Below are 12779 nucleotides of genomic sequence, written 5' to 3' on the forward strand. Positions count from 1 at the left end.
CTATAATCTCTGTATCCCTCTGAGTAATAACTATAATACCGCACTGAGTAATAATACCCATACCTCTATAATATCTGTATCCCTCTGAGTAATAACTATAATACCGCACTGAGTAATAATACCCATACCTCTATAATCTCTGTATTCCACTGAGTAATAACTATAATACCGCACTGAGTAATAATACCCATACCTCTATAATATCTGTATCCCTCTGAGTAATTACTATAATAACGCATTGAGTAATAATACCCATACCTCTATAATCTCTGTATCACTCTGAGTAATAACTATAATACCGCACTGAGTAATAATACCCATACCTCTATAATATCTGTATCCCTCTGAGTAATAACTATAATATCGCACTGAGTAATAATACCCATACCTCTATAATCTCTGTATTCCACTGAGTAATAACTATAATACCGCACTGGGTAATAATACCCATACCTCTATAATCTCTGTAACACTGATACCTTTTGTAAAGTATTAATATTATTTTTTTCACTTACCAGATTGGTCGTCCCAAACAAAGGGTACTCCTCATTGGACCAAAGCCCGGATGAAAAACCGCTTGTAGCACTGGACACAGACAGGTAATTATCTATATATCCCATAAGTCTATGTCTGTATCTATCTATATATCCCATATCTCTGTATCTCTCTCTCTTTATCTCTCTGTCTATCATCTATCTGTCTAATGTAGATATTGTATGTCCTAGGTCTCATGTCTGTCACTTATATTATGATCTAATTGTTCCTTCCTTTCTCTTTCCCCCCCACTAGCGATGATGACTTTGATATGTCCAGATATTCGTCCTCAGGGTACTCCTCCGCTGAGGTGAGCAACACACTGCATGTAACATACAGGGTGCACATGTAACATACATGGTGCACATGTAACATACAGGGTGCACATGTAACATACAGTATGCACATATACAGGGTGCACATGTAACATACAGTATGCACATATACAGGGTGCACATGTAACACAGTATGCACATATACAGGGTGCACATGTAACATACAGTATGCACATATACAGGGTGCACATATAAAGGGTGCACATGTAACATACAGGGTGCATATGTAACATACAGTATGCACATATACAGGGTGCACATGTAACATACAGTATGCACATATACAGGGGGCACATGTAACATACAGTATGCACATATACAGGGGGCACATGTAACATACAGTATGCACATATACAGGGGGCACATGTAACATACAGTATGCACATATACAGGGGGCACATGTAACATACAGTATGCACATATACAGGGAGCACATGTAACATACAGTATGCCCATATACAGGGGGCACATGTAACATACAGTATGCCCATATACAGGGGGCACATGTAACATACAGTTTGCACATGTAACATACAGTATGCACATGTAACATACAGTATGCACATTTACAGGGTGCACATGTAACATACAGTATGCACAGATACAGTTTGCACATGTAACATACAGTATGCGCATATAAAGGGTGCACATGTAACATACAGGGTGCACATGTAACATACAGTATGCTCATATACAGGGAGCACATGTAACATACAGTATGCACATATACAGGGTGCACATGTAACATACAGTATGCACATTTACAGGGTGCACATGTAACATACAATATGCACATATACAGTGTGCACATGTAACATACAGTATGCACATTTACAGGGTGCACATGTAACATACAGTATGCACATTTACAGGGTGCACATGTAACATACAGTATGCACATATACAGTGTGCACATGTAACATACAGTATGCACATATAAAGGGTGCACATGTAACATACAGGGTGCACATGTAACATACAGTATGCACATATACAGGGTGCACATGTAACATACAGTATGCACATATACAGGGTGCACATGTAACATACAGTATGCACATATACAGGGTGCATATGTAACATACAGTATGCACATATACAGGGTGCACATGTAACATACAGTATGCACATATACAGGGTGCACATGTAACATACAGTATGCACATATACAGGGTGCACATGTAACATACAGTATGCACATATACAGGAAGCACATGTACAGGATGCACATGTAACATACAGTATGCACATATACAGGGAGCACATGTAACATACAGTATGCACATGTACAGGGTGCACATGTAACATACAGTATGCACATGTACAGGGTGCACATGTCACATACAGTATGCACATATACAGGGAGCACATGTACAGGGTGCACATGTAACATACAGTATGCACATATACAGGGTGCACATGTAACATATAGTATGCACATATACAGGGTGCACATGTAACATACAGTATGCACATGTAACATACAGTGTGCACATGCACAGGGTGCACATGTAACATACAGTATGCACATATACAGGGGGCACATGTAACATACAGTATGCACATGTACAGGGTGCACATGTAACATACAGTATGCACATGTACAGGGTGCACATGTAACATACAGTATGCACATATACAGGGAGCACATGTACAGGGTGCACATGTAACATACAGTGTGCACCTATACAGGGTGCACATGTAACATACAGTATGCACATATACAGGGAGCACATGTAACATACAGTATGCACATGTACAGGGTGCACATGTAACATACAGTATGCACATGTACAGGGAGCACATGTACAGTATGCACATGTAACATACAGTATGCACATATACAGGGAGCACATGTACAGGGTGCACATGTAACATACAGTGTGCACCTATACAGTGTGCACATGTAACATACAGTATGCACATGTAACATACAGTATGCACATATGCAGGGTGCACATGTAACATACAGTATGCACATATGCAGGGTGCACATGTAACATACAGTATGCACATATACAGGGTGCACATGTAACATACAGTATGCACATATACAGGGTGCATATGCAACATACAGTATGCACATATAACATACAGTATGCACATATACAGGGTGCACATGTAACATACAGTATGCACATGTACAGGGTGCACATGTAACATACAGTATGCACATATACAGGGAGAACATGTAACATACAGTATGCACATATACAGGGAGCACATGTAACATACAGTATGCACATATACAGTGAGAACATGTAACATACAGTATGCACATATACAGGGAGCACATGTAACATACAGTATGCACATGTACAGGGTGCACATGTAACATACAGTATGCACATGTACAGGGTGCACATGTAACATACAGTATGCACATGTACAGGGGGCACATGTAACATACAGTATGCACATGTACAGGGGGCACATGTAACATACAGTATGCACATATACAGGGAGCACATGTAACATACAGTATGCACATATACAGGGTGCACATGTAACATACAGTATGCACATATACAGGGTGCACATGTAACATACAGTATGCACATGTAACATACAGTGTGCACATGTACAGGGTGCACATGTAACATACAGTATGCCCATATACAGGGTGCACATGTAACATACAGTATGCACATATACAGGGTGCACATGTAACATACAGTATGCACATATACAGGGAGCACATGTAACATACAGTATGCACATATACAGGGTGCACATGTAACATACAGTATGCACATATACAGGGGGCACATGTAACATACAGTATGCACATATACAGGGGGCACATGTAACATAAAGTATGCACATATACAGGGGGCACATGTAACATACAGTATGCACATATACAGGGGGCACATGTAACATACAGTATGCACATATACAGGGGGCACATGTAACATACAGTATGCACATATACAGGGGGCACATGTAACATACAGTATGCACATGTAACATACAGTATGCACATGTAACATACAGTGTGCACATGTAACATACAGTATGCACATGTAACATACAGTATGCACATATACAGGGGGCACATGTAACATACAGTATGCACATATACAGGGTGCACATGTAACATACAGTATGCACATATACAGGGGGCATATGTAACATACAGTATGCACATATACAGGGTGCACATGTAACATACAGTATGCACATATACAGGGGGCACATGTAACATACAGTATGCACATATACAGGGAGCACATGTAACATACAGTATGCACATGTAACATACAGTATGCACATATACAGGGGGCACATGTAACATACAGTATGCACATATACAGGGTGCACATGTAACATACAGTATGCACATATACAGGGTGCATATGTAACATACAGTATGCACATATACAGGGTGCACATGTAACATACAGTATGCACATATACAGGGGGCACATGTAACATACAGTATGCACATATACAGGGAGCACATGTAACATACAGTATGCACATATACAGGGTGCACATGTAACATACAGTATGCACATATACAGGGGGCACATGTAACATACAGTATGCACATATACAGGGAGCACATGTAACTTACAGTATGCACATGTACAGGGTGCACATGTAACATACAGTATGCACATATACAGGGGGCACATGTAACATACAGTATGCACATATACAGGGAGCACATGTAACATACAGTATGCACATATACAGGGTGCATATGTAACATACAGTATGCACATATACAGGGAGCACATGTAACTTACAGTATGCACATATACAGGGAGCACATGTACAGGGTGCACATGTAACATACAGTATGCACATATACAGGGAGCACATGTAACTTACAGTATGCACATATACAGTGAGCACATGTACAGGGTGCACATGTAACATACAGTATGCACATCTACAGTATGCACATATACAGGGTGCACATGTGACATACAGTATGCACATGTAACATACAGTATGCACATATACAGGGTGCACATGTAACATACAGTATGCACATATACAGGGGGCACATGTAACATACAGTATGCACATATACAGGGTGCACATGTAACATACAGTATGCACATATACAGGGGGCACATGTAACATACAGTATGCACATATACAGGGAGCACATGTAACTTACAGTATGCACATATACAGGGAGCACATGTACAGGGTGCACATGTAACATACAGTATGCACATATACAGGGAGCACATGTAACTTACAGTATGCACATATACAGTGAGCACATGTACAGGGTGCACATGTAACATACAGTATGCACATATACAGTATGCACATATACAGTATGCACATATACAGGGTGCACATGTGACATACAGTATGCACATGTAACATACAGTATGCACATATACAGGGTGCACATGTAACATACAGTATGCACATATACAGGGTGCACATGTAACATGCAGTATGCACATATACAGGGTGCACATGTAACATACAGTATGCACATATAAAGGGTGCACATGTAACATACAGTATGCACATATACAGGGTGCATATGTAACATACAGTATGCACATATACAGGGTGCACATGTAACATACAGTATGCACATGTAATATACAGTATGCACATATACAGGGTGCACATGTAACATACAGTATGCACATATAAAGGGTGCACATGTAACATACAGTATGCACATATAAAGGGTGCACATGTAACATACAGTATGCACATGTAACATACAGTATGCACATATCAGATGCATGTGTGACATACAGTTTGCACATATACAGGGCGCATATGTAACATGCCAGACGCACATGTTACATGCAGTATGCACATATACAGGGCACACATGTAACATACCAGACGCACATGTAACATACATGGTGCATATGTAACATACCAGACGCACATGTAACATACAGGGTGCATATGTAACATACCAGACGCACATGTAACATACAGGGTGCACATATACAAGGCACGCATGTAACATACAGTATGCACATATACAGGGTGCATATGTAACATGCCAGACGCACATATAACATACAGTATGCACATGTACAGGTCGCCCACATAACATACCAGACGCATGTGTAACATATAGGGCACACATGTAACATACGGGATGCACACATAACGTACAGTATACACACGTAACATACAGTATACACACATAACATACAATATGCACATTTAGGGGCACATATGTAACATACCAGATGCACATGTAAAATACAGTATGCATATATACAAATCACATGTAACATACCAGACGCACATCCTGTACATGTATGCACATGTACAGGATGCACACATAACATACAGGATGCACATATACAGGGCACACATGTAACAAACCAGATGCACATGTAACATACAGTATGCACATGTACATGACGCACACATAACATACAGTATGCACATATACAGGGCACACGTGTAACATACAGTATGCACATGTACAGGGCGCACACATATACAGGGAACACATAACATACAATATGCACATATACAGGGCACACATGTAACATACCAGAGGCACATGTACAGGACGCACACATAACAGTATGCACATGTACAGAACACATACGTAACATACGTGATGCACACATAACATGATGGTGGAGATAGGGGGGTAAAAGTCTGCACTATGGACCAACTGGGGTGTAACTTTGCAGCTGGGTGTAAGGGTACACTACAATACCCAAAGTTACATGTGTGGATAACATATTGGGGTATAAACCCTGCGCTCCTCTTCCACCTACAATTTCATAAAACTATTCAAATTTAAAATTATATGCACGTATATGCACAAAACGGCGTTGGCGGGACCACCACAATCATCAACTAGTTTCACCAAACGGCTTCCTCGGGATGGTGTGGGTCAGCGACACTAGTTCCATGTAGCTGGTGTTAGCGGTGACTTGTGTAGACTGCAGGCTATGTTTGTGTCGTCACTGTTCTGTCCTCACATTGGGGGTTGTAGCTATCCGATCCTTCCTGTGATCACCGGGACAGAGAACAGTGCCCGGTGACGCACCGCTTGCTGGCTGCTCATGATTGGCTCTGGCAGCTGTTTGGTCATGTGCCCGGAACAGCCAATGACAGCGTGAGATGCGCGTGACACAATGCTGCAGCAATTACTGCAGACGGGCAGCCTGGCGCTGCACATTTACCCCACTGACGCCCTCCGTGCTCATTATCGTCACCCTCACTATATTTCCTGTCTCCTACAGCAGATCAACCAAGACCTGAACATCCAGCTGCTAAAGGACGGCTACCGGTTAGACGAGATCCCAGACGACGAAGACCTGGATCTTATTCCCCCAAAATCTGTCAACCCCACCTGCATGTGTTGCCAAGCAACCTCCTCCACCGCCTGCCATATCCAGTAATGAGGAGGGGCCACCTGTTTGTGTATTCCACGATAACTGTAAATCTAACAGCCATTGCTTCCTCCTATGGTAGGACACGCACCTATTTGTGTTCATGGGGCCAGGAGAAACCAAAAAGTCCATTATTTGATCTGATTCCTATTGTGACGCCATCGGAACAGTGACCCGCTGAGAGGGACACAATGTCCGACCCTTCGTAGGAACCTCCAGTAACCGCTGGCGAATACACCGATACGCTTAGCCGGGAGAGCGGTGTAGTGTTGGGTGGAGACGCTTTGGGTCTGAGGATATGACGGCGTTTCCTGTACACGGGAAGGGTCACGTGTCAGCGTAGGTGCATCATGACATGTCTGGGCTTCCCTCCATGTGCCAGAAGAGGAACACGTGTTTAGCAATATCATGTAGCATTAGAGGAGGAAGAGGATCTGTGTGTATGTCACCCGTCATGTTCTGTTCTGTGTAAGAGTGCTGAGCCCAGGCTCTGCCACACTGCACCACGCATGTACTGTTGTCATGTTCTCCGTCCACTCTAGTGCAGAGACCTCAGCTGTAGTCCTGTCATTGTCACCTTCCACAAACTGTCCCATAGCCCGCTCAGTGCTGCCGGTGCTGTAATGTCGGAAGTGATGCTCAGGCCGGTATCACGTGGAGTGTGTCTGTGGTCAGCGCTGGGGAATACGTGGTCTATCCACCAGTCCCCTCCCCACAATCCACTGTTTGGTTTCTTCTGTCTCCACGTATAATCCCCATATTTCATAGACCCTCCAATAGTCTACCTGATGAATGTGTCTGAGGGGAAAATGGCAGCTACACCCTCCGCTGGTCCACGCATCAGCCGACCCCCTCCGCTGCTCCACGCGTCACCATGACCCTCATGCAGTATACTGTGAGTTTTAGCTATTTAAAACTCATTAGCTATAAATTGCTCCAACCGATAAGCTCCCAACTCTCACCTTGTTTCCAGTGGTCTTCTTGTTGCGCCCACTCCACCCTCATAGAGTCGTATCGGCTTGGCAGAAACCCTGCAGCTTATTAGAGAAGCCTGCGCCGCTCGGTGTGCCGCCTGCGCCGCTCGGTGGGCTGTTGTGCTGCCTGCGCTGCTCGGTGGGCCGTGTGCCGCCTGCGCTGCTCGGTGGGCCCTCTGCGATGCTCGGTGGGCCGACGTGCTGCCTGCGCCCCTCGGTGGGCCGCCTGCGCCGCTCGTTGGGCCGGTGTGCCGCCTGCGCCGCTCGGTGGGCCGGTGTGTCCCCTGCGCTGCTCGGTGGGCCCCCTGCGCTGCTTGGTGGGCCGGTGTGCCGCCTGCGCTGCACGGTGGTCCGATGTGCCGCCTGCGCTGCTCCTCTGTAGTCAGCGTTTGTTAGGTTTACTGTCCACTGGTCTGTACACAAGGGGGACGGTACAGCACTAAAGAAGGAGGACAGCTCCCTTGTACTACATGTCCCAGCCTAGCGCTGCCACTAGGGGGTGCCTGTAGTACATTTACCCAAACTATTCTTCTGAGCCTTGTCTTACGGCAGGGGGTCTGACGGGGGATTAGTCCCTTGGCGGTCTCACAGGATGCTAAATCCACCCTGAGAGCCTCAAGACGATGGTAAGTACATGGGGTCAGAGAGCGGCTGTTCCTGGACTGAAATATTTATTGATAAATAGCTGATTATAATGTGGCTGATGGAGTTCTATACACCATGAGTTACTGACCACATAAGTACTCGTCCCTATGGAGTATATAGCTGCTAACGGGAGCTTTCATACACAGGGGATACAACTATATATACCCAGCGATGATTGTGGAATAGATATATATATATGTCTGGTTTTAGTTAGCGGTGAAGCCTCTGGTATGGATATTAATAACTATCAGGTTACACGTTAGAAGGTTCCAGTATATATTACATATAATACAGGCTACAGTATGTATGTAGAGGGCCAGAAACAGCAGAACGCTAACCCTAGGCAGATTATTGGGTACTTATCTGGCTCCCATGTTAAATGCACCCCATTTTTTCATACCCCTACTATCCAACTACGCATGGAGATGATTTTATATAGTGTGGCGAGCGCAGCGAGCCACTGTGCCCGAAGTGTGGCGAGCGGACGCGGTCTCATAAGAAAAACGGGAGCCCAGATATTACATAAGTATCGATTATTGTTCTAGGTTCTCGCTGCCCGCTGCCATATTTCACATGAAGTTCACCTTCCACTAGAACAGCTGCAGGTTGTACCAGTGACTGGGGTCTTACATTACGCTGGAGATGGATGTTCTCTATATTCCTCTATATATACTGTATATGGGCTGTACACGGTGTAGTGTTAATCTCAGGATGGGAATTCCCATAGACAGAGGCTCCGTCTATTTATCAGTCAATGTTTGAGGCTACTGGAGCAGTAATCGGCATCTCCAGCTCCAGGCCTGTACCTGATCACATCAGATAGAGACCGCGGATACGGCACAGTCACTGATACACTGTGCCAGAACCTGGAGCACACTGTCCACAGAGACCCCCACCCCCACCTCGGATGTCCTGTTCCTTGCTCCCACCCCAGCACTCATGCCCCATTCCTTGCCCCCCACTCCAGCTCAGGTATCCCGTTCCTTTCCTCCGCCCCAGCTCTCGTGCCCCATTCCTTGCCCCAGCTCCCATACCCATCTATCTCCCCAGCACTTGTACCCTGTTCCTTGCCCCAGCACCCTGTTCCTTGCCCCGCCCCTTAGCTGGATCTTGCACATTGCAGGGAAACTAATGAGAGTTATGTGAAATTTATAAACCAACCGTAGTACGTTCCCATGCTGGTGTAAAAGTAGTGCAGCCGAGGATCTGATCCAAACATTGCGGTGGTGACGCATATTCACCTATCAGCTGGTATGATGCTTGACACACCCACAGGCGCTGCAGCTGACCGGTGCATACTGTAATATCGCCTGCATGCATGATGTCATACGATAAGTGCGCCATAGTGTGAGCAGCGGAGGGTCAACAACAAGTGTCAGCGATGTGATCACGCTGAGCATAGTGCCGTGTACGCTGTGTCTCCGCACAGTGCGGCACATGTACAAATGATGCATTACCACAACACGTTGCTAGCGTCAAGCACAAGCCGTCCCCAGAGTTATTGCGTCTGTATTGTACTGATCCCAGACCTTACAGGAGCTGTATTCAGAGATGCGCACGTGCCACCATGACTCCGGTGCATGCCCATGGTGGGGTTACCCAGCGGGCGATGTTTGGCCAATGTGCGTCCAGTGGTTGCACCTAGACAGCGGCGGACATTTCCATGTGTACACACGCGGCTGCTGCGCACATATCCGTACGGGTCGTTAGGATGAGCAATTTTAGATCAACAGGGTTGAGAGGTAAAGAGGTGGATTTATTTATTTTTCATGTTTTTTTTTTTTGTCTTGAATGTCGACATGGACAATGTCAAAGTGTACCGATGCCCTCGGCACGCTATTCTATTCTCCCTCCTTGCCCGAGTGGGTGGTAGGGCCTGAAATACCACCTGTCGGCACATGTCGGCTAAAATAAAAAGTGAAAAACTCATGTCGACCTTGCCATTGTCAACCTTCCAACCCTGTCGACCCAATGAGCGTAGCCCCTCTATATTAGGCCCAGGATGAGAGTTGGCTGTGGGATTGGGAAGCAGCCACCTGCTGTGAAACTACAAGTCCCAGCACGGCTGGCGGACCAAACGCTGTAGAAGCCGTTTCCCATTCTGCTCTGTAGAACACATACACAAAGGTGACACCTACACCACGCCCTTACCTGGTCACTTCCAGGTGGTTACAGCACCCCTACAGGTCAGTGGTGGTCCTGCATCTGTCCATTCTCCTCACACTGACCTATTACTATCTCTGTATAGTTATCCAGCCTCAGAGTAGCCCTTGTATAAATATAATATTACTTATTGTGATTGTACCGACTCAGCTGGGATATTACTTAGCTCAGTATATACAGAGCTGTATATTGTATGTCACTGTATAATGGGGGAGATGGGGGTGTCACAACTGGGGGCCAGCCAATCGCAAAGTGTGTCTTATTCTCCAGCGTGTAACGCCATAGCAAATGTATCACCGGCCGCAACCGGGATAGCACTGCCCGTATATGGCTTCTCCCGCTGCGGGGCCCGGTTGTGCCGCCATGAACGCAGATGTAAATATTTTGGCCGGCCAGTATACGACAGGTGACTTTGCTATTTACTAACCCTCCGACCGCCCCTGAGATAACTCTCATATCGCTGTATACAATGCTCACGTATCCGGAACACTGGACGCCTTTCCCCGGGGGTGTGGGGGTGACCCCGCACGCCCCCCGCGGAACGACACATTTGCTGATTGCATTACATGACCTGTGGCACAAGATAGGGTAAATTAAATGTCCTTTTTATTGCTTTATTTTTGTATGTACTATTTATTTGACAGCAGGACGTGTGATCTTCTGTTATCATATGTAAACATGTATAATATTATTTTATAACATTTCCATCGCAGTATTTATTAATGTTACTGGTGTGTGTAGTGTAACATGACAATATTAAAGCATATGTACGAAAAACTGCGTCTGCCCCATCTGTCACCGGGCGTCCGTTATATCAGTGGGCAGCGCAGGCCCAGCGCAGTAACTGTTCTGCCTGGTGACACGTGTGTGATGGGCCGGTCACCGATACAGATGTGTCCTCCTACGCTGTGGCTCCAGTGTCACCGGGCGTCCGTTATATCAGTGGGCAGCGCAGTAACTGTGAGGGGCCGGTCACCGATACAGATGTGTCCTCCTACGCTGTGGCTCCAGTGTCACCGGGCGTATCAGTGGGCAGCGCAGGCCCAGTGCAGTAACTGTTCTGCCTGGCGACACGTGTGTGAGGGGCCGGTCACCGATACAGATGTGTCCTCCTACGCTGTGGCTCCAGTGTCACCGGGCGTCCGTTATATCAGTGGGCAGCGCAGGCCCAGCGCAGTAACTGTTCTGCCTGGCGACAGCTGTGTGATGGGCCGGTCACCGATACAGATGTGTCCTCCTACGCTGTGGCTCCAGTGTCACCGGGTGTCCGTTATATCAGTGGGCACCGCAGGCCCAGCGCAGTAACTTCTGCCTGGCGACAGCTGTGTGATGGGCCGGTCACCGATTCAGACGTGTCCTCATACGCTGTGGCTCCAGTGTCACCGGACGTCCGTTATATCAGTGGGCAGCGCAGTAACTGTTCTGCCTGGCGACAGCTGTGTGATGGGCCGGTCACCGATACAGACGTGTCCTCATACGCTGTGGCCCCGGGCGTCCTGGACACGCCGAGTATTCACATCTGGGAGCGATAAAGCTACATTACTGGATGACACGGATCAGTTACATAAATCACGATGGCCGGAGCCCAGGGAGTGTCATTATAACCAGGCTGAGGTGGTTATAGCCCCAGGGGAGATGTTAATGGAAGCGGGTGGGGAGGTCGACGTGTGAAGAGTTGACACCTTTGGACATGGACCCCCGATTAGACACTATAGCGCAGGGATAGCCAAACCGATTATCAGCAGTTCACGTCGTCCGGGCCACCT

At 46.2% G+C, this 12779-nt stretch overlaps 1 protein-coding gene across 2 annotated transcripts in view; it reads left to right on the forward strand.

The window, feature by feature from the left end:
- Positions 1–11790, forward strand: part of FAM219A (family with sequence similarity 219 member A) — a 72875-nt gene extending 61085 nt beyond the window's left edge. The window contains exons 4-6 of one of the 2 annotated variants that reach the window (XM_083155456.1): positions 519–599; positions 790–844; positions 7085–11790. In XM_083155456.1, the coding sequence (XP_083011582.1) occupies positions 519–599; positions 790–844; positions 7085–7240 (292 nt within the window). In that variant the 3' untranslated portion in view covers positions 7241–11790. Of the gene's footprint in view, positions 1–518; positions 600–789; positions 845–7081 lie in introns of both variants that reach the window. The other variant, XM_083155455.1, reaches the window with a different exon arrangement.
- The last annotated feature ends 989 nt before the right edge of the window (positions 11791–12779 follow it).

This window comes from Crinia signifera, chromosome 1 (assembly GCF_055691185.1).
Source record: "Crinia signifera chromosome 1, ASM5569118v1, whole genome shotgun sequence".
NCBI classification, from domain to species: Eukaryota; Metazoa; Chordata; class Amphibia; order Anura; family Myobatrachidae; genus Crinia; species Crinia signifera.